Source organism: Haliotis cracherodii, unplaced genomic scaffold, assembly GCF_022045235.1.
Source record: "Haliotis cracherodii isolate W230 unplaced genomic scaffold, xgHalCrac1.p SCAF_12, whole genome shotgun sequence".
Classification (NCBI taxonomy): Eukaryota; Metazoa; Mollusca; class Gastropoda; order Lepetellida; family Haliotidae; genus Haliotis; species Haliotis cracherodii.
The window spans coordinates 4,989,857-5,016,511 of NW_027266267.1; the positions used below are offsets into that span (position 1 = coordinate 4,989,857).

Genomic DNA, 26,655 nt, shown 5'->3' on the forward strand with positions numbered 1-26,655 from the left:
GACCTTGACCTTGACCCCACACCTAGCTTGACCTGACCTGGGTCCTGGCATTATGTGTCAGTCTGTCTTTAGACTTCAACTGGACTGTTGTGTCTCTCAAAGCTCACGCATGGCTGTTTAGATGACATGACCTTGAACTCTTTGGGGTGACCTTGACCCTGATGATGAGTGCAGGATACATGATGATGAACTATGACATAGGGGGTTATGTCGTACGTGCTATGCATCCCGAGTTCTCGCAACATCCACAACACAGGTAGACGCTGCTGAGAGGAAGTGATATCCATATGACCTCTTAAGCCTTCTATGTGACCTTCAAAACAAGGTCAAGGTCACCCTGATTGTCTGCTGTGGCCATGATAGACTTGTACTGATAGTAGAGTTCATTCATGTCTGTGATTCGGACTGATGGTGTCCTAACTGACCGTGTCTCTGATGCGGGGCTCGAACAACTTGGAGAGAATCTCTTGAAGCTTCTCAACCTTGTATTCTGAAACAGCAACACAAAATCTCAGATGTGCAACTTGCATTCCTGAGGTGAGGTGAAATGGGGTTTAACGTCGCGTCCAAGATTATTGCACTTACATAGCGACGTGCATGTGTTTGTGTAGCTGTTTGTACTAGTCCTGACTGATGCCGATTTATAGTGCTAGCTCACTGAGATACCATGCCGCAGATAACATGAATACCCCACTCAGACACAGTATACTGACTCCGAGCCAACCAGTCCTTGTTTTAGCCCCTTAATGCCGAGCGCCAGACAGGGTAACAACAAGTACCATATTTTAACGTCTTTTGGTATGACGCGGTCGGGGATCCGCTCTCCGGGCGGACGCTCTAACACTAGACCACGGAGACGGTCTCTTGCATCCCTGAAACCTAGGATCATGTGTTCAAATTCCAGATTCTTTACCAGGATCACACCAATGCCTCGGGGATTTACCGAAGTGGAAGACTTGAATCACTTTTTCTCACACAACAAGCTCGCATGCCATGATACAACTAAAATAATGTTCTGAGTGGCGTTAAACCAAACTCACTAACTCAGATGTGTAATCAATATATTGAGACAGAAATATGTGATTATGTAAATGTGGACCAAAGAATCATTCAGCAATATTTTCAGCAATAGCCCACTTAGATCCCATGTCACAGTCATGGTTAAAGCACTCAGACTCTGCACACAGACTCCGTGCCTACCAGTCCTTTTCTCATCCCCTTAATGCCGAGCAACAGGCAGGGAAAAAAGAAGTACCATCTTAAAACAAATTTTGTTATGTTGGGGTTCGAGAAGATGCATTATTGACTACAACATGGAAATGGGCTTCACACTTTATACCCATGTCGGGAATTGAACCCGGGTCTTCGGCGTGACGAGTGAACGCTTTAACCACTAGACCGCCCCGAACTGGGATTTGAATCCACAATCTTAGGTTTATTGCGTGACCAGGGGATGCAACTCTTCAAAGATTGCGACTGCCAAGCCCCCAGAAACAGCAAGGTATGAGTGACATGATTGGTTGGTTTGTTTGTTGTTTAAAGCCGCAATCAGCAATATTCCAGCTATATGACAGCGGTCTGTAAATAATCAAGTCTGGACCAGACAATCCAGTGATTGATTTCATGAGCATCAATCAACGCAACTGAGATCTATGACATGCATCAACCAAGTCTGCGAGCCTGACCACCCAATCCCGATAGTCGCCTCTTAGGACAAGCATAGTCGCCTTTTACGGCAAGTATGGGATGCTGAAGACCTAGTCCACCCCGGATCTTCATGGGGGGAGACAAGCATGGGTTGCTGAAGACCTATTCCACCCCAGATCTTCACGGGGGGGGGGGGGGGGGAGACAAGCATGGGTTGTTGAAGACCTAGTCCACCCCGGATCTTCACGGGGGAGACAAGCATGGGTTGCTGAAGACCTAGTCTACCCCGGATGTTTGTTCACGGGGGGAGACAAGCATGGGTTGCTGAAGACCTAGTCTACCCCGGATCTTCACGGGGGAGACAAGCATGGGTTGCTGAAGACCTAGTCTACCCCGGATGTTCACGGGGGGAGACAAGCATGGGTTGCTGAAGACCTATTCTACCCCGGATGTTCACAGGGGGAGTCAAGCATGGGTTGCTGAAGACCTAGTCCACCCCGGATCTTCACGGGGGAGACAAGCATGGGTTGCTGAAGACCTATTCTACCCCGGATCTTCACGGGGGAGACAAGCATGGGTTGCTGAAGACCTAGTCTACCCCGGATGTTCACGGGGGGGGGGGGGGGGGGGGAGACAAGCATGGGTTGTTGAAGACCTAGTCTACCCCGGATGTTCACGGGGGGAGACAAGCATGGGTTGCTGAAGACCTATTCTACCCCGGATGTTCACGGGGGGTGGGGGGGGTGGGGGGGAGACAAGCATGGGTTGCTGAAGACCTAGTCTACCCCGGATGTTCACGGGGGGAGACAAGCATGGGTTGCTGAAGACCTAGTCTACCCCGGATGTTCACGGGGGGAGACAAGCATGGGTTGCTGAAGACCTAGTCTACCCCGGATGTTCACGGGGGGGGGGGGGGGGGGGGGAGACAAGCATGGGTTGTTGAAGACCTAGTCTACCCCGGATGTTCACGGGGGGAGACAAGCATGGGTTGCTGAAGACCTATTCTACCCCGGATGTTCACGGGGGGTGGGGGGGTGGGGGGGGAGACAAGCATGGGTTGCTGAAGACCTAGTCTACCCCGGATGTTCACGGGGGGAGACAAGCATGGGTTGCTGAAGACCTAGTCTACCCCGGATCTTCACGGGGGAGACAAGCATGGGTTGCTGAAGACCTAGTCTACCCCGGATGTTCACGGGGGGAGACAAGCATGGGTTGCTGAAGACCTATTCTACCCCGGATGTTCACAGGGGGAGTCAAGCATGGGTTGCTGAAGACCTAGTCCACCCCGGATCTTCACGGGGGAGACAAGCATGGGTTGCTGAAGACCTATTCTACCCCGGATCTTCACGGGGGAGACAAGCATGGGTTGCTGAAGACCTAGTCTACCCCGGATGTTCACGGGGGGGGGGGGGGGGGGGGAGACAAGCATGGGTTGTTGAAGACCTAGTCTACCCCGGATGTTCACGGGGGGAGACAAGCATGGGTTGCTGAAGACCTATTCTACCCCGGATGTTCACGGGGGGTGGGGGGGTGGGGGGGAGACAAGCATGGGTTGCTGAAGACCTAGTCTACCCCGGATGTTCACGGGGGGAGACAAGCATGGGTTGCTGAAGACCTAGTCTACCCCGGATGTTCACTGGGGGGGGGGGGGGGGGGGGGGGGGGGGGGGGAGACAAGCATGGGTTGCTGAAGACCTAGTCTACCCCGGATGTTCACGGGGATGAGTGATAGAAGATGAAGCTGCCTCACCATCCAGGTCCTGCCCCAGGAATGAACACCACCTTTCCCTCATCTCCTCTGCTGAAGCCGTGTCGTCTGAGAAGCCCGACAGGAAGAGAGCTGGCATGGAAGGCAGCACCAGGTCCATCATAGTCGTCAGCATCTCGGAGATGTCATCCTCCGCCTCGAACATCTGGGCAGACCATGCGTTCAGCTTCTGTGACATGAAAATGACATGACATGACAGCTTCATCTCGAATGACTTTCTCCCATTAACTTATTCTTTTGTTTTGTTTGTTGTTTAGTGTGCACTCAGCAATATTCCAGCTATATGACTGCAGTCTGTAAAGGATCAAGTCTGGACCAGACAATCCAGTGATTGACATCAGCAGCATGGATCCAGGCAATTGGGATACAATGACATGCATCAACTAAGTCAGCGAGTCTGATCACCCAATCCCTTTTCGCCTCTTACGACAAGCATAGTCACCTCTTACGACAAGCATAGTTGCCACTTTAAACAAGCATGGCTTGCTGAAGACCTATTCTAATCCGCATCTTCACGGGTCTAAACTTTATTCAATAACCACATATTGTGACATTCACCTACTGTGAAGTATTCAGCCTCATGAATGTACAAAAATATTAACATTGTGTAAATAACACTTTACAGACAGTTTCACAACAAACCAGTGGTTAATATGATAAGCAACACAATAATGCCCACCAGCTGTTTACTCCTCCCCAAGACCTGCCCCGACATCTACTCACCTCTAAGCATTCCCTCTGGTAGAAGGCCACCAACTGTTTACTCCTCCCCAAGTCCTGCCCCGACATCTACTCACCTCTAAGCATTCCCTCTGGTAGAAGGCCACCAGCTGTTTACTCCTCCCCAAGTCCTGCCCTGACATCTACTCACCTCTAAGCATTCCCTCTGGTAGAAGGCCACCAGCTGTTTACTCCTCCCCAAGTCCTGCCCTGACATCTACTCACCTCTAAGCATTCCCTCTGGTAGAAGGCCACCAGCTGTTTACTCCTCCCCAAGTCCTGCCCTGACATCTACTCACCTCTAAGCATTCCCTCTGGTAGAAGGCCACCAGCTGTTTACTCCTCACCAAGTCCTGCCCCGACATCTACTCACCTCTAAGCATTCCCTCTGGTAGAAGGCCACCAGCTGTTTACTCCTCCCCAAGTCCTGCCCCGACATCTACTCACCTCTAAGCATTCCCTCTGGTAGAAGGCCACCAGCTGTTTACTCCTCCCCAAGTCCTGCCCCGACATCTACTCACCTCTAAGCATTCCCTCTGGTAGAAGGCCACCAGCTGTTTACTCCTCCCCAAGTCCTGCCCCGACATCTACTCACCTCTAAGCATTCCTGGTAGAAGGCCACCAACAGTTTACTCCTCACCAAGTCCTGCCCGACATCTACTCACCTCTAAGCATTCCCTCTGGTAGAAGGCCACAAACTGTTTACTCCTCCCCAAGTCCTGCCCCGACATCTACTCACCTCTAAGCATTCCTGGTAGAAGGCCACCAACTGTTTACTCCTCCCCAAGACCTGCCCCGACATCTACTCACCTCTAACCATTCCCTCTGGTAGAAGGCCACCAGCTGTTTACTCCTCCCCAAGTCCTGCCCCGACATCTACTCACCTCTAAGCATTCCCTCTGGTAGAAGGCCACCAACTGTTTACTCCTCCCCAAGACCTGCCCCGACATCTACTCACCTCTAAGCATTCCCTCTGGTAGAAGGCCACCAACTGTTTACTCATCCCCAAGTTTTCGCTCTTGCCCTCGATCACCTCAGTGTTGTAATGCCAAGCTATGTTAAAGTAAGGCATTGCTTCTGCAAACCTGCAACAGAACACCAGGGCTGTAGTCCAACTCCTCCAGCCTGACCCACAACCCCCCGTACTAGTTCAGGGGTGCACAGTAATGTTCATGCATGCAGTGTCTAACACTCTGACATACTGAGTGAGTGAGTGAGTTGGGTTTAACGCCGCTTTTAACAGAATTCCAGTTATATCATGGCGTGTCAGCTTAATGTGGGAGGAAAGCCCCGAGTGATGTAGGTCTCAGATACCACCTAGGTGAAATCTATGAGCACGGGTATGGTGCTGACAAACCCAAAATCATAGGTTTCTGGCGTGACCTAGGAACGCAACTCTGCACAGCGAATTGGGGCGCCTTAGACAACTGGTCCACCCGTGCCCCGCTGACATGTTGAACACAACCTCAACAAGAGACAAGGCAATCCTATCAAGTTACACTGAATTCTTTAAAACACCAACTGGGCGGTCGGGTAGTCTAGTGGTTAAAGCGTTCGCTCGTCTCGCCGAAGACCCGGGTTCGATTCCCGACGTGGGTACAATGTGTGAAACCCATTTCTCGTATTCCCCCCCCCCCCCCCCCCACCCCCCTCTCCGTGATATTGCTGGAATATTGCTAACAGCGGCGTAAAACCGTACTCACTCACTCTGACACAGTCTAATGCCACACTCTGAATGTTCCAGCAACATGATGGCTGCCTTTAAATAATGGAGTCTCGGCCAAACAATCCAGTGATCTTTATTGTAAGCAGAGACAAGACACTGAGCCTGACCACCAATCCATTTGGCCACCTCTTACGACCAGCATGGTCTGGGTCATTCTTACCCAGACCCTTATATATTGCAACTCATTACTCGACCTGGACATCAGCCCCTGGGGTAGAGTAAACCTTTAAGAATTAATTAAACATGCTACACATTATCATGTATTTTAGTAAGGTCACTACTCTCTGAAATTAATACGCAGTCAGTGTCAAAAACAAGCTCAAACCTGACGCCAATTTTGTCATGCATTCTTGTGTTTTGCCCTGTTTTTTTCGGAACGCTTATTTAATGAAGTTTATCTAAGAGGTGTTTACAATCATTTGTAGGGTTCTTATAGATGACACCTGTAATCATGTACTATATGGACTATTGATAAAACCCTGTCTTGAGGAAAGACTGGATGTAACTATTTAACGGTGATTGTGTCTGATGGAAAACTGTAGAGGTCCATTAAGCAACCCTCCCCCCCCCCCCCCAACCCCTCCTCTAAACTCAAGGAATGAAGATTTATATCCAACATCGAACTAAACAAATTGACTTTCATAGGAGTTTGTTTGTCATCATAATACTGTAATTTTTAGATTAAAACAGTAATGACTAAATCAAAATCGGCAGTTCTGGGGGGGGGGGACAAATACTTAAATCTGGTTCAGAAAAACATGGCTGAAAACCACAGAAATGATCATCACTTTCGGGTCACGATGACCTCAGCCAGTTCACCCACTGAGACAACCCATGTATGGGGCCTTTTCTAAACGTGAATCAGTGAGTATGGTCTTAGCAATATTGCAGCAATATCATGGCGTAACCACCAAAATGAGCTTGACACATTGTACTCATGTGGGGAATCGAATCCGGGCTTTCGGCGTGATGAGCAAAGCTTTAACCACGAGGCTATTAACACAGGAAACTTTCATCAGATCAAATGACTTTAGGTGAGATTATCTTACCTTTCTTTATAATACGCTTCTAATCCTTTAACAAAGAGGTACACCACTTCCCTGAACTGATGGTACTTCCGATGCCAGGCCTGAAACAGAACAGGGATGAAAAAGTTGGATGTTTCACAAGGTGTGGCGTGGCGTGGCGTGGCGTGGCGTGGCGTGGCGTGGCGTGGCGTGGCGTGGCGTGGTGTGAGTGTTGTTGTTTAACGCCATACTCAGCACTATTCCAGCTTATATGACTGTGGTCTGTAAATAATTGAGTCTGGACCAGACAGTACAGTGATTGACATCGTGAAGAAGAATTTCCAAAGTATATAGACAATGCACAAAAAGTACACTATTTGAAATGTCAGCGTTCTATTCGTGCAATCAATATTTAAGCTACATTCTCTGTTGCACACTCACATTTCAGTCAACATGGAATTCAACAGAAACCTCTGGCTAACAAATTACGAAATTACCTTACATCAAATACTCAATGACATGCCAAAACAGAAACACCTAATGTTTATCTCTTAATTTGATACCTCATGTCGCCTCAGACCCTGCTAGATATTCTCTCAAAATTACCTGACATCAAATATTCAATAACATCCCAAAACAGAAACACGTAATGTTTATCTCCTAATTTGATACCTCGTGTTGCCTCAGACGCTGCTAGTCCTTTTCTCTAAATTACCACGTATTAAATACTAAATAAAAAAATTCCTGAAATAGAAACACGTAATGTTATCTCCTAATTTGATACCTTGTGTTGCCTCAGACCCTGCTAGTCCTTTTCTCGAAATTACCACACATTAAATACTCAAAAAATTCCCGAAACAGAAACACGTAATGTTTATCTCCTAATTTGATACCTCGTGTAGCCTCAGACCCTGCTCGCCCTTTTCCCGTTGGATGGTCGTCATCATCTCCTGAGCTGCGGCACTTAAAGACTTCGTTCTGAAACACAGGAATATTCCAGCTTTATCCCATAATTAATTAATGCAGTCTGGACCAGACAACCCAGTGATTGATATGAGCAGTATCCATGCCTTCCATGTTGACACGCTATCAGTCACCGAGTCTGACCACAAATCTAATTAGTCACCTCCTATGACAAACAAGGTATACTGAATGTAAGTAATAACACTTTTAGCAAAATTCCAGCAGCGGACACCGGAAACTGGCTTTAGACACTGTACCCATGTGGGATTCGAACCCGGGTCTTCGGCGCGACTACCGTCTACCCCTTCACCCCAGGTATACTGAGAACCTGGGAATGACTCAATTTGGAAGCAACTGTCAACTCTCTGAACCCAATATCGGTTTGTGCTTAAACCTTGAGTCAATTTCAGCAGAGTTTAGTTTCATTACGTAGACTATCATTTGCCCAGCCTACTTTGTTTAACTATTTTACTATTGCTCAACACAACACTCAGCAATATTCCAGCTATATGACGACTGTCTATAAATAATCCTGTCTGGACCAGACAAACCGGTGATTGACATCATGAGCATCGATCCACGCAATTGGGATACGATGACATGCATCAACCAAGTAAGTTGGGGTTGCTGAAAATCAATACTAGACCAAACAGACATTTAATAGACCCGGCGACAGAACAGCCCGTGATTCAATCATGTAAAAAAAGTCCAAATAGTGAGGAGTGAGTTGAAAACACGTCAGATGTGACACACGCTTGAAACGGATGGATTAAGCAACAGTCTAGCCTAGGAACATGTGCTTGAAGGCATGAGCAAAAACACAAGACTGTTAGGGGGCTATGACACCAAATCAAGATGATCCCAAGTAGAGTGTGTGGAACAACCCAAATTGTGAACTGTCCCTGGGTGATTAAAACAGTAGGGGCGGTCGAGTAGCCTGGTGGTTAAAGCGTTCGCTCGTCACGTCGAAGACCCGGGTTCGATTCCCGACATGGGTACAATGTGTGAAGCCCATTTCTGGTGTCCCCGGCCGTGATATTGCTGGAATATTGCTAAAAGCGGTGTAAAACCAAACTCACTCACTCACTTCAAACAGTAAACATTCATTTGTCTAGAGTCGAAGTCTACTTGTCATAATGTTTCATCACAAACTTGGTATTTTACAGACAACGATTTTGTTTTGACATAGATGAATCAGTTTTCGTATCTTCCTGTCTTTTTGATCAGCCACTGCGAAATGCCACGACTATTTACAATAAGTTGCGAAATCCAAAACACAAGCTCAAGCACGATCGAAATCTGAACGTGAAAGTGAAAAATACGCTGTAGCCAGTGGGATTTGTCCTACTCAAGATGTTTACACTTTTTCAAAACTATATATAGTACTTGTCACTCACCTCTGTTCGGGGTCCAGCCTGTTCAGGTATGTGATCTGCTCCAGCAGCACCCACTTCTGTGTGTCCTCGTCCGTGCCGTTCATGAACAGATACAGGCTCACCATCCGCAGCCGCAGGTCGTCAAGAGGCTTCTTGGGAAACTGTTTCTCCAGCTTGGCCAGACTCCTCAGCTCACCCACAATGATCTGAAACACCACACCAGTTTGTAAATTCTCAAATTATTGACTGGCAGTGTTCAAAATAAGGCCTGAAAGTCCTTAGCTCACCATAACAATCTGAAAGATGGACACCAGTTTGTAAATTCTCAAATCATTGACTGGCAGTGTTCAAAATAAGGCCTGAAAGTCCTTAGCTCACCATAACGATCTGAAAGATGGACACCAGTTTGTAAATTCTCAAATCATTGACTGGCAGTGTTCAAAATAAGGCCTGAAAGTCCGTAGCTCAGGTGAGATTATCTTACCTTTCTTTATAATACGCTTCTAATCCTTTAACAAAAAGGTACACCACTTCCCTGAACTGATGGTACTTCCGATGCCATTGTGATGTCACTGGTTACCATGACATCAAAATTAAATTACATCACTAATGGCTCTGGACCCGTGAAGATCCAGGGTAGAATAGGTCTTCAGCAACCCATACTTGCCGTAAAAGGCGACTGTGCTTGTCGTAAGAGGCGACTAACAAGATCGGGTGGTCAGACTGGCTGACTTGGTTGATGCATGTCATCATATCCCAATTGCGTGGATCAATGCTCATGATATCAATCACTGGATTGTCTGGTCCAGACTCGATTATTTACATACTGCCGTCATATAGCTGGAATATTGCTGAGTGCAGTGTTAAACAACAAACAAACAATGTCTCTGCTTCTGAAGCTGTTAGCAGTCCTTTTTACAGTTAAGACACTGCTTACTACTGTCTACAAACTGAAAATATTGGAAGAATGATATTAGATGATGAATAAAATCTCAACCGAGTGTCTTTTGATATAAAATATATCAACACTCGTTGAGATATTTGATATCAAAAGACAATGGGGCAAGATTCTCTACATATTAAACAAATCTAGAGAAATGATGTGACAGTCCAGACTCACACTCTGGAGCAACTCCCCCGGGGGCTTGGCCGCACTCATCTCCATCATTTTCATGACGATGCCCATGGTGTCTTGCATGGCCAGCTGGGCGTGGACGATCGACAGGTTGATCCGCTGGGACATGTGCACTGTCTGAGTGCCTGTAGTTTGTGCTGAAACACCACAAATATACTGTAGTGATTGGGAAATTGATTGAGTGAGTTGGGTTTAAGGCCGCGCTGAGCTTGTCAGCTTAATGTGAGAGGCTGAATATTAAGTGGTGCTGACGATTTGTTAAAGCCAGGGATTTACCTGAGTTAATTATTGTGGGGTGGGAGACTTAAAGCATAATATAACTGTAGGGATCCCAAGTGAGTGAGTGAGTGAGTGAGTTGGGTTTAACGTCTCTTTTAACGGTATTCCGGTCATATCGCGGCGTGTCAGCTTAATGGGGGAAGAAAGCCCGAAGTGATGCAGGTTTCAGACGTTTACCACTTCGGTGAAAACCACGAGCATGGGTATGGTGCTGACAAACCTAGAAACATAATCGGGGCGAACCGGGATTCGAACCCACAATCATAGGTTTCTGGCGTGCCCAAGGGACGCAACTCTGCACAGCGAATCGCGGCGCCTTAGACGACAGGGCCACCCGTGAGCCAGGATCCCTAGTGAAACAAGAGTCATCAGGAGATGACATATCCCTCCATTCCGGTGCAACTCGAAAATGGAGTTGGTCACTTATACCCCACTCTTGGTTCGTTGATATTGGATATGTTCACTTCAGTGAAGAAAAAATAATGCTGTTCAGAATTTTTCAACATCCCAGTTCATCAAAAAGACAAAAATACAAAAAATAAAAAATACAAAAAATAAAAACACAAAATTATCAAAAGGCACCAGTTCAACACGAGACTAATCTGCATAGCAAGTTTCAACAAGAAATATTTTCAACGGTTTTTGAGCTTGAACGGCTGACAGACGGACATGCTGATCAGAAGAATGGAGGTCTGAGAGAGATGCCACACGTCAATGAAGAGGAAATGACAATTCCCGTGCTTATAACAACTCCGGGTTCTGTCTAGATGTGGAAAAGAAGTAAGGATTTCACGCCTCGAACATAATACTTGTATCTCAACTAGTTATCGATAGTTGCCAGTGAAGAGAACTTCTGTGAAAAATCTTAAGATTTTTGTAGTTCTATGACAGCCGAAATACTGGATTTCTGGCACTGATGTAATAGAAGTCTTGTATCCACAGGCTGTAGGACTTTGCATCTGGTAAATCACTGGTTGAAATCCTCAAGCATACGATAGTGAGACTTTTAGCAATTATTCCAGCAATATCAGGGTAGCAGTACACCAGAATGGCTTCTCACATTGTACTCATGACGGGGCTTGAACTGAGGCAATTATTCCAGCAATATCAGGGCAGCAGTACACCAGAATGGCTTCACACATTGTACTCATGACAGGGCTTGAACTGAGGCAATTATTCCAGCAATATCAGGGCAACAGTACACCAGAATGGCTTCACACATTGTACTCATGACGGGGCTTGAACTGAGGCAATTATTCCAGCAATATCAGGGCAGCGGTACACCAGAATGGCTTCACACATTGTACTCATGACGGGGCTTGAACTGAGGCAATTATTCCAGCAATATCAGGGTAGCAGTACACCAGAATGGCTTCACACATTGTACTCATGACGGGGCTTGAACTGAGGCAATTATTCCAGCAATATCAGGGCAGCAGTACACCAGAATGGCTTCTCACATTGTACTCATGACGGGGCTTGAACTGAGGCAATTATTCCAGCAATATCAGGGCAGCAGTACACCAGAATGGCTTCTCACATTGTATTATGTGGGGGCTTGAACTGAGGCAATTATTCCAGCAATATCAGGGCAGCAGTACACCAGAATGGCTTCTCACATTGTACTGTGTGGGGGCTTGAACTGAGGCAATTATTCCAGCAATATCAGGGCACCAGTACAACAGAAAATGGCTTCACACATTGTACTCATGTGGGGGCTTGAACTGAGGCAATTATTCCAGCAATATCAGGGTAGCAGTACACCAGAATCGCTTCACACATTGTACCCATGTGGGGGCTTGAACTGAGGCAATTATTCCAGCAATATCAGGGCAGCAGTACAACAGAAAGGCTTCACACATGGTTGTTGCTGGTTCCTCTGTGAGGAGTTGGACCTACCAGGCTTGTCCCCTCTCCTCCTGTGGTCGGTCACCTCAGCATCTCCCCCGACTTTCTTCAGCGCCATCTCCCGGTCCCAGTCCTCCAGCTCCTTCCCGAACTTCTTGTTGTCGTCCATCACCTGGTCGGAGAGGTCCGGTGGGAGAGCCTCTACCTGCTCCTTCCGCTGCCTCCCTGAAACAACAAGCACATGGTGGACATCCGACTCTCCGATCAACCAGCGGCCATTTGGTCCGGAGTTGTGTACTGCAATTCACAGCAATAACGATTCATGTATTGCAATACGTACAACATATTTAATGCATTCTTTCGTCAGCAATATTCCAGCTACACGAGGTTGGTCTGTGAATAATCAAGTCTGGACCAGACAATCTAGTGATTGACATCATGAGCATCGACCTACGCAATTGGGATAAGCTAACATGCATCAACCAAGTCAGCAAGGCTGACCACCCGATCTCGAAAGTCGCCTTAATTTGTTATGTACCTGAAAGAAAATGGATCTATACATAGGACTTTCCCCGCACAATTTTGACGAAGTTGTCCGCCATTTTGTTGGATGTTGCTATGGTCCCAATGCATAATAGACACAGCTTATACAGGAAGCTGGTCATGAACAGTTTTGATTTTTAGAAGACAGGATTCAGTTGCATATTTCTGAACATGATTTTGAAAAACGCAATATACCAATATTTTCCAAATGTACTGTGATACATATTCATCAGTATTTCAAATTGTGGTATTCTGGTACACCTCTCTGCTCTACAAGCAACTGTATCTGAGAACAAACAGGCACGAACAGACCATTACAGTGTACCGACCTTCCAACGCCTCCAGTCTGGTGCGGTCCACGTACATGAGGCAGTAGGCACTGGCATTGTGGTAGCCTCCCATGCTCTCCTTCTCAAGCTCCTCCCAGGAGGACTCGGACACGGTGATGTCGTTAAACTTGAGCCACTTCTCCCTGGTCAGGTCGTATATGTAGGCCCAGTAGTGGCCGGACGCCGCCTGACCCTCGTGAACCAGCACAGCATGGAGATGGTAGGGGAACTGGAATACAAGTCAGGCCATGTTATACTAACAGTGCAGGACATATTTATCTGGGATTCAAACTAACTGACCTTGGCAATCAGGCTATGTTATATAATATTCCAGTTATATGACAGCGGTCTGTAAATGATCGAGTGATAATTATCATGAGCATCGATCCACGCAATTGGGATCGATGACATGCATCAACCAAGTCAGCGAGCCTGACCACCCGATCCCGTTAGTCGCCTTTTACGACAAGCATAGTCACCTTTTACGGCAAGCATGGGTTGCTGAAGACCTATTCTACCCTGGAATCTTCACATGTCAGCACTAGTTTGAAACGGCGACTTCCATTCCAGACTAAGCTTTTTAAAGTATTTTAAATCAGTCATACAGCCCGTAACCATAGTTTTGTGTTAAGCTTGCATGATTAGAAATCATATTTCGCTAACAATGTAACAAAACAATGTAAATATTTCATTTTTCATTTTTTTTATTTCATGTTTGTATCGTTATCTATCATGTCGTTGTCCAATTTTCGATCACAAACATTGATACCACTAAATTTCATTTATCCGACATACTCGATAATATGATATAATCATGCAACCAACCATGTTGGATTAACGGGACTTGACTGTATTTGAGAAGGTGATCAAGATAAGACATATATTGCGCACTCACTTTTTGCATAGCGTCGTCACTGTACGTGCTGTTGACCTGATCTTCAAGTCGAGATATGTTCTCTTGTAACTCTGAAAAAATTGGAAATCATTTTCAAACTTCGACAGGTAGCATACAGCTATCACTTGCTGTTAGGGATGGGTCTTGGATGCGTAAAGTGTATCCCAATATTTTACAATGTACAAGGCCGTGTTGTGATATTATCACAATCTATTGTAAAATTCAAAATTTTGAATATCAGAAGCAATTTGAAACATCAGAGCAAGAACTGATGTTCATAAATGAACAAAAGAAGATGCTGGAACAGCATAATATTCACTCATTCAATAAATACGCAGGGATGCACGCTCCGGGACAGTGGTGACTTGGCGTTACACCACTGCCACAGAAGAACTCCAGAATGCGAATTTGCATTATGGAATTACGGAAATTTTTTGAAGGACAAGAATTTGGCAAGTGTATTCCATTAAACACGTGATAAAAATTGCTAACTGAAATCACACAATATACTGAGCACTAAAGCATGATATTGTGATATCATATTGTGATATCATATTGTGATATAATGGAAGGAATGAACCTCAATTCACCGATATACCGGTAATACTGCAACCCATACTGGCTACTAGTCTTAACATAGTGTAACGTCCTCTAAGGCAACACCGTCAAGATAGCTTTACACAGAGCCAGGGTGGGCTCCTATGGACTTCTGGTGTGAAGAACAACACAGAAGATGGAGAACTGCATCTGTGAGGTATTCCTCCATGCCAACTCATTTGAGTTTTGTATATTTAATTGTTGCTTGACGCCGCACTCAGCAATATCGCAACAAAATGACAGCGGTCTGTAAATAACTGAGTCTGGACCAGAAAATCCAGTGACTGACATCATGAGTATCGATCTACGTAATGGAGACACGATGACATGCATCAACCAAGTCAGAGAGCCTGACCACCCGATCCCGTTAGTCACCTCTTACGACAAGCATGAGTTGCTGAAGACCTATTCTAACCCGGATCTGCACGGGTTGTTCCTCCAGGGAGCAGCTGGGGAACTGCTGACTGGCATCCCTCGTTCTTACTGAGAGAGTTGCGAAAGCCTCACCCCTGACGTCAGTCTCCACCTCAGTCCGCCACCGCCGGAGACAGTCTTGTAGCACCTGGAGTTCACTCTCTGACACATGGCGGGGGGAGGGGCTGGGCACGTCAGGCGGGGGCTTGGGGGGCCTGCCCGGGGAGCGAGGCAGGGGGGACGACATGGTCACATCGACCGAGGGGACCGGGAGAGAGCTGGGAGATTCTGTCCTGCAGCTGAAGCACAGAATGACAAAGTAGCATTTGTTGTGTTTGTTGTTCAAAAGCACATTCACCCATTACCTGACAACATAACACTGGCCTCTTTATAAATACAGTCTGGATCAGACAAGCCAGTGATTGAAATAATGAGCAACAACCCTCATAATCAGGGAATGATGACACATGATCGTAGTACTTGGATAAGAAAAAGTAGTGATATAGTGTGTACTAAATAGGCCGTTTCTCATCAGGTACTAAAATCCCAGAACAAGGTATCCAACATATCTTGATACAGTTAATGAACAATGAAAAACAGTTTTCTTACTTTGTGACTGAGTTTGGTTTTGGAGATTCCATCTCGACATCGTGTGACTGCTGGCTGGGAGTGCTGGGCTTACTCTCCGCGAACTGCAGCACGGAGGACAACACGTCCTGCAGGGGGAACCGCTTGCTTCCGGACCCGTAGCAGATGAACCTGGGACAGGCACAGGAATACAGGGGCAGAAACAAACGCCAACAGATGCTAATCGTTCTCACTGACTTACTTATCCATGACTAATCCTTTTCACTGACCTACTTATCCATCTCATTGACTTACTTGTCCATCTCACTGACCTACTTGTCCATCTCACTGACCTACTTGTCCATCTCACTGACCTACTTGTCCATCTCACTGACTTACTTATCCATGACTAATCCATCTCACTGACCTACTTATCCATCTCATTGACTTACTTGTCCATCTCACTGACCTACTTGTCCATCTCACTGACCTACTTGTCCATCTCACTGACCTAATGTCCATCTCACTGACTTACTTATCCATGACTAATCCATCTCACTGACCTACTTATCCATCTCACTGACCTACTTGTCGTTCTCATTGACCTACTTGTCCATCTCATTGACCTACTTGTCCATCTCACTGACCTACTTATCCATCTCATTGACATTCCTATCAATCTCACTGACCTACTTATCAATCTCTGACCTACTTGTGCATCTCACTGACCTTATCAACCTGACTGACCTACTTATCCATCTCTCTGACTTACTTATCGAGTTTAGCATGCAGGACAGTGAGTTCCTCCTTCAGTTTTCTGGCCTCTTCCCGCCTCTGCCGAGTCAGTGCCTTGTTCCTCTCCATGTACCTGTGTAGCAGAGAAACCTGACGCTGAGACCGGCACCAACCAACACGTGGCTGATAGCATGAACATGACTACTGACTGTGGGCAGGGTTTGTTTGTTTGTGTTGTTTGTGTTGTTTAATGCTGCACTCAGCAAAATTCCAGCTTTATGACGGCGGGCTGTAAATAATCGAGTCTGGACCAGCCAATCCAATGATTGACATCATGAGCATCAATCTACACAATTGGGTTGGTTGGTTGGTTGGTTGGTTGGTTTGTTGTTTAACGCCGCACTCAGCAAAATTCCAGCTTTATGACGGCGGGCTGTAAATAATCGAGTCTGGACCAGCCAATCCAATGATTGACATCATGAGCATCAATCTACACAATTGGGTTGGTTGGTTGGTTGGTTGGTTGGTTTGTTGTTTAACGCCGCACTCAGCAAAATTCCAGCTTTATGACGGCGGGCTGTAAATAATCGAGTCTGGACCAGCCAATCCAATGATTGACATCATGAGCATCAATCTACACAATTGGGTTGGTTGGTTGGTTGGTTGGTTTGTTGTTTAACGCCGCACTCAGCAAAATTCCAGCTTTATGACGGCGGGCTGTAAATAATCGAGTCTGGACCAGCCAATCCAATGATTGACATCATGCGCATCAATCTACACAATTGAGTTGGTTGGTTGGTTGGTTTGTTGTTTAATGCTGCACTCAGCAATATTCCAGCTATATGACGGCGGTCTGTAAATAATCGAGTCTGGACCAGACAATCCAGTGATTGATATCATGCGCATCGATCCACGCAATTGGGACCAATGACATGCATCAACCAAGTCAGCGAGTCTGACCACCCGATCCCGTTAGTCGCCTTTTATGACAAGCATAGTCACCTTTTACGGCAAGCATGGGTTGCTGAAGACCAATATTACTCCGGATCTTCCAGGTCCCTTCCAGGAGGAAAGATTATATGCAGGTGGATGTCATGAACCAATTTGTTGAAACCCGCTTATATCAAAATCAAAGGGTCAGCATTAGGTGTGGTGCCAAGGATCATAATCAGGATCAGCAGATCCTGGCATGGCAAGGGGACATAATTCAGTATCAAATGCCACATTCGAGATGATTCCAATAAATAGTGCATGTAAGACTGGACGCTGAAAGAGAAAACATTTACCTACCTGTCCATGTAGATAACTTTAGGAAACTCTATCTTATTATGTATTTTTTCAGGTCGACCCATCTGCTGGTTGAACTGGAAACGTGAAAGCTCAAAGGTCAATACTGGAGGCAGGCGGGAGAACCATAGCTGAAACAGTAACAGGAGATGAGTGAGTGAGTGAGTGAGTGAGTGAGTGAGTGGGTGGGGTGAGTGAGTGAGTGAGTGAGTGAGTGAGTGAGTGGGTGGGTGGGGTGAGTGAGTGAGTGAGTGAGTGGGTGGGTGGGTGGGTGGGTGAGTGAGTGAGTGAGTGAGTGAGTGAGTGGCTGAGTGGGTGGGTGGGTGGGTGGGGTGAGTGGGTGAGTGAGTGGGTGAGTGGCTGAGTGGGTGGGTGGGTGGGTGGGTGAGTGAGTGAGTGAGTGAGTGGGTGGGTGGGGTGAGTGAGTGAGTGAGTGAGTGAGTGAGTGAGTGAGTGAGTGGGTGGGTGGGTGAGTGAGTGAGTGAGTGAGTGGCTGAGTGGGTGGGTGGGTGGGTGAGTGAGTGGGTGGGTGGGGTGAGTGAGTGAGTGAGTGAGTGAGTGAGTGATTGAGTGGGTGGGGTGAGTGAGTGGGTGGGTGGGTGGGTGGGTGGGTGAGTGAGTGAGTGAGTGAGTGAGTGAGTGAGTGGGGTGGGTGAGTGAGTGAGTGGGTGGGTGGGTGAGTGGGTGGGTGGGTGAGTGAGTGAGTGAGTGAGTGGGGTGAGTGAGTGAGTGAGTGAGTGGGGTGAGTGAGTGAGTGAGTGAGTGAGTGAGTGGGTGGGTGGGGTGAGTGAGTGGAGTGAGTGAGTGAGTGAGTGAGTGAGTGAGTGAGTGAGTTGGGTTTAACCCCGCTTTTAACTGTATCCCGCTTTTAACTGTATGTGGGAGGAAAGACCGAAGTGCTGCAGTGATTCGAACCCACAATCATAGGTTTCTTGCGCGCCCAAGGGACGCTACTCTGCACAGCAATTTGCGGCAACTTAGACAACTGGGCCACCCGTACCCCCAGGAGACATGTGAAATTTCTGTTTTACGTCTGTCTCTGAAACTCACATATATATATATGGCAAGACAAGCATGGTACTTGGGACATATTCTGACCCAGAATCCCCAGTGGGGTGATAGCAAGAGTTGCTGGAAACCTATTCTGACCCAGAATCCCAAATTGAGTGTAAGCAAGAGTTGCTGGGGACCTATTCTGACCCAGGATCCAATATGGTATAAGCAAGAGGTCCTCAAAGGAAAAGCAAGTTGCACTATATCTATAGAAAGGAAACTGTTTACTGCAACAGTGTGTGACAAATGACATATTTCCCACACTCACCTCTTGGCCTGATTTCTGTGTGACGTCACTACTGACAGCCTCAATCTCACCCTGGGCAGTGGCGCCCTCTAGGCTCTCGTGAATATCACGAAACCCGTTCACCTGCAAGGGGAACTGCCCAAACGTCTCCTCGTTGGTGAAACCCTTTCCTGTGAAACACACATTGAATTCTAGACATGTTGGTCAGTTCTACACCAACAGGAGGTGTAATAATAGAGTTGAGTCATTTACGATAAATATCCCCGCACTATGGGTGCAATTAGTATCTCAATACAGTACTTTTATTTCAACAGTTGACATTCTCTTGTTTTGCTGATAAATCGCAACACTCAATCATTTGTTAATTAATTTCAGAGGCCGAAGATGAGTGAGGTGTGGTGAAATGGGGTTTAACGTCGCATCCAAGATTATCGCACTTATATAGCGACGTGCATACACGTGTGTGTGTGGCTGCTTGTACTAGTCCAGACTGATGCCGATTTATAGTGCTAGCTCACTGAGATACCATGCCGCAGTTTAACATGAATACCCCACTCAGACACAGTATACTGACTCCGAGCCGACCAGTCCTTGTTTTAGCCCCTTAATGCCGAGTGCCAGACAGGGTAACAACAAGTACCATCTTTTAACGTCTTTTGGTATAATGCGGCCGGGGATCGAACTCCGGGCACTGTGAATGTTATGCTGTTTATAGTCAACTGGGAAATACCAGAGAATCTGCAACAGTTTTAATTCACGTTTTTTTACACCAATATAATTTGAAATGTCATATATCGTATGTATCGTGATAAATGAGTTGTATATTGATAAATTATCATGTGGGGCTCCTATCAAGATACAATATCACACTGTATCACCATATCGTTACACCCCTACGATCAATTACTGTATTCGACGTAATAAGCAGCCAGGGCACTCTCAAAATTAGAAATAGGGGGCTCATATCAGAATATAATTTTGGTGAGGAAAAAAATCAGAATTGAAAGATTGTAAATTTCGTGGTTTATGCTGACAGCCTGAAATGATACAAAAGAAGAATCTGTGCATATTATACACGACAGATATATTTTTCCAGAATTTAATTGCCCATAATTAAGGGTGCATATAACACGAGTGAGTATCATACACGAATAAATAAGTCTTGTGTACATTGATCAATCGGAAGGGGTGCTATTTTGAGATTATTCACAAGCCAATATATTAGCAAATATCGCAATGGGCGCTTATTAGAGTGGGGTGCTTATTACGTCGAATCCAGTAAGTCATCTCTTACAATAAGCATGGGTTACTGGAGATAAATTCCAACCCAAGATCCACATCACCCACCTTCGTGATATCCCTCCGCCTGGAACTGCCCATAAAATAGATCCACAACAGGATTGTCATCCTTCTTATCCTCCTGCTGAGAACACCCCGCCTTCCTGGAAAAAAACATAATTCAGTTGCCATGGTTACTGTGTGAAGTGTTCAAACCATCATGTTTCAATGCAGTAATTTCTTCATTGACATGATGCCATTGTCTGCAATCTACAATTAGAGATTTAAAAATGCATATTTGAAACATACTGTCAGTGTCAAAATTCAATCTGATCAAAATTAGATCTGAAGATCTGAGAACTTCTCTATAAGGAGTGAGTATGGTGTTAAGCCAGATTCCAACCAGATTCCAGCAATATTCCAGCAATATTCCAGCAATATCGCTGCAGGGGACACCAGGGGGGTTTACCACTATGTGGCTGAGTGGCTTCAGACATTGTACCCATGTTGGGAATCAAACTTGAATCTTCGGCTATAACCACTATGCTACCCCACCACCCCTACAAAGAGGACTAGCCACTAAGCTTCCTATATTCCCGGTACAAGCTTCTCTTGCTGCTATTGCCTGTATTCTGCTGTATAGGAGTTAGTGTATTTCTGGTCATGCATGGATTTCTCTGTTTACTTTCACAATGGGGTCATGTACAAATCACAGAAGAATATTTCGACATGTTTTCAAGAGCCATGCCACCCTGACAAATACAGAATGACAGAACAATGGCTGAAACCGCCAGAAGAACTGAAAGGTGTTTATTAGTTGCAATGTGGTCAGCATAATGGAATCACAAAGATCAGCATTGCTATCGTGTATTATAGCTAAAATGGATAGAATTATCATTAAACCGCCCGCACGTTATCAGAAATGAGCGGGCCACTGTAACTTGATAATGCCCTCATATTGCTTGACGACGGGCCATTATCAAGCCCGGTGTTAGGTGACGTCATAGGGTAGAGAAAGTGACGTCACATATTATAGTGACGTCATCTGTGTTTGTTCTATGATGTTTCCATATTTGTAAAATGTGGTCAGTGACATTCGTGTTGATTGCAGTAAATTTTTCAAAACCGATGTTTCTTTTTATTTGATAACAAATTCCATCCATTTTAGCTATAATAATGGTAACGCTCTTTTTCAGGTCATTATCATTTGCAGAAGCCCAGGTCTTTTCAACTGCCCGACGAAGGAGGGCAGTTGATGGAAGACCTCAAGCTTCTGCAAATGATAATGCCCTGAAAAAGAGCGTTACCCTTATAGCAGTGCCTTGCAATGCACAGTGACGAAACTCATCTCCCCAATGAACCACCTGATTATGAACATTTTGTGAATAGAAAGCAATATGTCACTTCAAGCAAGGTGTATCCTGCAGCCAAACGAATGTCAAATGATTTACAACATCATCAAAGGCAGATCTTTTACTCCAATACCAGCTCCCCAAGCTTAGATGTGTCCACCCAATACACACAAAACAAGACTTACGCTTCTTGTGGGGATGAAGGGTCGGAGTTATCTTTCTTGAAAGCATCCTCAAGCCATTCCAAGAGTTTATGTTGAAACTCACTAACGTCCTGCAATACAAGTCAATACAATAATACAATTAGATTACCATAATAAACATGAGAATACACTTTTTAATTTCTTGTTTTGCTGACCAGGTTCCTAGGGTGGTGCAGGTTATTGTAGCTTGTTTAGGTTATAGTTATCTCCCCAAGGATTAGAAAGTGAATGCTGCAAGTAAACCAATGTGACAATAAGTAAATATGACCTGCACCACCCCCGGAACACACTGAGCCTGTAACTGTCTGTAGGAGACTACCACCACCCACCTGCTGGCTGTCACTGACAAATTAACCGGCACCACCCCCGGAACACACTGAGCCTGTAACTATCTGTAGGAGACTACCACCACCCACCTGCTGTAGGAGACTACCACCACCCACCTGCTGTAGGAGACTGCCACCACAAACCTGCTGTAGGAGACTACCACCACCCACCTGCTGTAGGAGACTACCACCACCCACCTGCTGGCTGTCACTGACACAATAACCGGCACCACCCCCGGAACACACTGAGCCTGTAACTATCTGTAGGGGACTACCACCACCCACTTGCTGTAGGGGACTACCACCACCCACCTGCTGTAGAAGACTACCACCACCCACCTGCTGTAGGAATCTGCCACCACCCAACTGCTGTAGGAGACTGCCACCACCCACCTGCTGTAGGGGACTACCACCACCCACCTGCTGGCTGTCACTGGCTCCTGTAGTAGACTGCCACCACCCACCTGCTGTAGGAGACTACCACCACCCACCTGCTGTAGGAGACTGCCACCACCCACCTGCTGTAGTAGACTGCCACCACCCACCTGCTGTAGGAGACTGCCACCACCCACCTGCTGTAGGAGACTGCCACCACAAACCTGCTGTAGGAGACTACCACCACCCACCTGCTGTAGGAGACTACCACCACCCACCTGCTGTAGGAGACTACCACCACCCACCTCCTGTAGGAGACTACCACCACCCACCTGCTGTAGGAGACTACCACCACAAACCTGCTGTAGGAGACTACCACCACCCACCTGCTGTAGGAGACTACCACCACCCACCTGCTGGCTGTCACTGACACAATAACCGGCACCACCCCCGGAACACACTGAGCCTGTAACTATCTGTAGGAGACTACCACCACCCACCTGCTGTAGGAGACTACCACCACAAACCTGCTGTAGGAGACTGCCACCACCCACCTGCTGTAGGAGACTACCACCACCCACTTGCTGTAGGAGACTACCACCACCCACCTGCTGTAGAAGACTGCCACCACCCACCTGCTGTAGAAGACTGCCACCACCCACCTGCTGTAGGAGACTGCCACCACCCACCTGCTGTAGGAGACTACCACCACCCACCTGCTGTAGGAGACTACCACACCAACCTGCTGTAGGAGACTACCACCACCCACATGCTGTAGGAGACTACCACCACCCACCTGCTGTAGGAGACTGACACCACCCACCTGCTGTAGGAGACTACCACACCAACCTGCTGTAGGAGACTACCACCACCCACCTGCTGGCTGTCACTGGCTCCTGTAGGAGACTACCACCACCCACCTGCTGTAGGAGACTACCACCACCCACCTGCTGTAGGAGACTACCACCACCCACCTGCTGGCTGTCACTGGCTCCTGTAGGAGACTACCACCACCCACCTGCTGTAGGAGACTACCACCACCCACCTGCTGGCTGTCACTGGCTCCTGTAGGGGAGGAGAAAGCCTCCTTCAGTATATCCACAGCTTTGGACGGATCCACGTACTTCTTGTTGGAGCCGACCAGCAAGGCAAACAGGTGACGCAGCTCGTGCATGAACCGGTGGTTTCTCCTCTCCTGCCAAACACGCAACAAATCCAATAACACTTGTAGCTATCCACTTCTGTAATAACAGACGAGGTGGAGCACAGTTTCCATTGGAACAGGCAACAAGACTTCTGTAAAAGTTTCAAATATTTTCTTTCATGCCCTCCTCAAAAAAAAGTTAAGCAACACCAACAAATGGAAAGCTGTCAGTTGCAATACCCACCCGCCATGACAGATAGAGTATGGTATATGTATAAACTGGGTGTTCTTTAACTGTGTTGGTTTTGGTTTGGTTTGTTGTTTAACGCCGCACTAAGCAATATTCCAGCTATATGACGGCGGTCTGTAAATAATCGAGTCTGGACCAGACAATCCAGTGATTGATATCATGAGCATCAATCCACGCAATTAGGATCGATGACATGCATCAACCAAGTCAGCGATCCTGACCACCTGATCCCGTTAGTTGCTTCTTACGACAAGTATAGTCGCCTTTTACAGCAAGCATGGGTTGATTAAGACCTGTTCTACCCAGCCCGGGTCTCTATGTTTAGGAGCATCATAGGAAAGCCTCACCAGTACATTGGAAGAAGAAAAGACATTATTGTCACGGAGTAGCTGACCTTAATCTGTGACATTTATCACAATAAAAATTCAGATGAGCTACTGCTAGGGTGCTCTGCTCTGCTACTTCCTAATTGCCATGGCAACACGGACATACTTACATTGGTGGTTGTTGAAGGCCCATCATTTGGAAGTTGGAAATTCAGCACTATGCGTCGAAATTTTCGTAGATGAAAGAGTGACTGAAACAAAGACAGAAACGTCCACAAACACCCAGGTCACTGAAACGTTACTCCTGAACAAAGACTAGGGCCAGTCCCTGCTGTATCCAAGATTTCATGATCGCAGAATACTTTAAAGAAAGATAAGTACCCATCTTGCAGAATATCACATTTTGTGTAGAACTCTTGCAGAATTTTGCATTCATTTGCCGCAAAATTATAACACACAAGTCAAAAGCTGGTTTAAATCCTGTAAACATATTGTCGTTCTGGAGTGAAGTTTCATGAGTTGTGTGTATATATATCAAATTATTGTGGCAGAATTTACAAAAATTTAATTTTTTTCGGGGGGCAGTGGAACGGAGGGGGGACTGTACGACGTCCCTAACAAGGTCAGGAGGGTCAAAGAATATCCCTGGAACAATGCTAGCGCGCTGATACGGCAATCCAACCGTTCTAGTCAAAGGGAGATAACTGTTCCTGATCTCTGCATCTCTCTACTTCCCTCACATAGAGAGGCGTTGATGATCAGATTTTTTTCTAGCAAAAACAGACATACAAGGAAAATATTTCTTATCTTTCCTTGTGATGTGTGTCTGGCATTGCAACTCCCTCTTAAGTTCATCTGTTACAAAATATCATACTCATGTTGTGTGATGAGAACAAATCTCGGAAGCTTGTTACTATTAACAACAAATTTCCAAAAAAATGTGTAACTCGAATTTCACAGCAAAGGAATCTCATCTTGTACCTTTTACATTATCAACCAATGTATGTGAAGTGTCACCATGGCAACCGACACCTGCGTACCTGTATGACAGCGCTGAACCAGCATGTATTGTGTCACCATGGCAACCGACACCTGCGTACCTGTATGACAGCGCTGAACCGGCATGTATTGTGTCACCATGGCAACCGACACCTGCGTACCTGTATGACAGCGCTGAACCAGCATGTATTGTCACCATGGCAACCGACACCTACGTACCTGTATGACAGCGCTGAACCAGCATGTATTGTGTCACCATGGCAACCGACACCTGCGTACCTGTATGACAGCGCTGAACCAGCATGTATTGTGTAACCATGGCAACCGACACCTGCGTACCTGTATGACAGCGCTGAACCAGCATGTATTGTGTCACCATGGCAACCGACACCTGCGTACCTGTATGACGGCGCTGAACCAGCATGTATTGTGTCACCATGGCAACCGACACCTGCGTACCTGTATGACGGCGCTGAACCAGCATGTGTTGCCGACGTTCTTCAGTCCTACTGGCCAGCCCTCGGTGCGCTTGCGTTCATGGGGGTTGAGTGGGTCGACAAACCATACCTCCCCTCGTTTCCTCTTTGTCCCTGCCTTGCTCTCGGCCAGACTGGCTTCTAGAACCCTGCAGTACAGAGTGAGTGAGTGAGTGAAGTTGGGTGTTTCGATGGGGGAGTGGGTGGTTGAGTGAGGTGAGTGAGTGTGTGAGGTAAGTGAGTGAGTGAGTATGGTTTTACACCACTTTTAGCAATATTCCAGCAATATCATGGCGGGGGACACCCGAAATGGGCTTCCCACATTGTACCCATGTTGGGAAGCGAACCCGGGTCTTCAGCGTGACGAGCGAACGCTTTAACCAGAATCCTGCTGTACAGAGTGAGTGAGTGAGTGTTTTGATGGGTGAGTGTTTGAGTGTGTGTTTGAGTGAGTGAGTAAGTGAGTGAGTGTTTCGATGGTTGAGTGAGTGAGTTTCAATGGGTGAGTTTCAATGGGTGAGTGTTTGAGTGAGTGTTTGAGTGAGTGAGTGAGTGTTTGAGTGTTTGAGTGAGTGTTTGAGTGAGTGAGTGAGTGAGTGAGTGAGTGAGTGTTTCGATAGGTGAGTGGGTGAGTGGGTGTTTGGTTGGGTGTTTCGATGGTTGAATGAGTGGTTGAGTGAATGAGTGGCTGAGTGAATGAGTGAGTGAGTGAGTGAGTTTAACACTGCTTTCAATAGTATTTCAGTTATATATGCTAGCTTGATGCAAGCCCCAGACATTTACTGCAATGA

The 26,655-nt window shown here is 46.5% G+C and overlaps 2 protein-coding genes across 2 annotated transcripts in view; both read right to left on the minus strand.

Moving 5' to 3' along the window:
- LOC139458142 (ubiquitin carboxyl-terminal hydrolase 25-like) overlaps window positions 1-26,655 on the minus strand; it is a 27,793-nt gene continuing 1,138 nt past the window's right edge. The window contains 21 exon segments of the mRNA XM_071239456.1: window positions 1-442; window positions 444-490; window positions 3,397-3,583; window positions 5,093-5,219; window positions 6,910-6,989; window positions 7,761-7,845; window positions 9,228-9,412; window positions 10,327-10,478; window positions 12,520-12,693; window positions 13,341-13,569; window positions 14,236-14,306; window positions 15,340-15,545; window positions 15,856-16,005; window positions 16,586-16,681; window positions 17,839-17,966; window positions 19,157-19,305; window positions 20,483-20,577; window positions 21,951-22,039; window positions 23,715-23,864; window positions 24,560-24,640; window positions 25,848-26,013. Of these exon segments, the coding sequence (XP_071095557.1) occupies window positions 305-442; window positions 444-490; window positions 3,397-3,583; window positions 5,093-5,219; window positions 6,910-6,989; window positions 7,761-7,845; window positions 9,228-9,412; window positions 10,327-10,478; window positions 12,520-12,693; window positions 13,341-13,569; window positions 14,236-14,306; window positions 15,340-15,545; window positions 15,856-16,005; window positions 16,586-16,681; window positions 17,839-17,966; window positions 19,157-19,305; window positions 20,483-20,577; window positions 21,951-22,039; window positions 23,715-23,843 (2,517 nt within the window). The 5' untranslated portion in view covers window positions 23,844-23,864; window positions 24,560-24,640; window positions 25,848-26,013 and the 3' untranslated portion in view covers window positions 1-304.
- LOC139458138 (ubiquitin carboxyl-terminal hydrolase 25-like) overlaps window positions 25,821-26,655 on the minus strand; it is a 16,157-nt gene continuing 15,322 nt past the window's right edge. Inside the window, exon 5 of the mRNA XM_071239452.1 lies at window positions 25,821-26,013. Coding sequence (XP_071095553.1) covers window positions 25,821-26,013 — 193 coding nt within the window. The remainder of the gene's footprint in view (window positions 26,014-26,655) is intronic.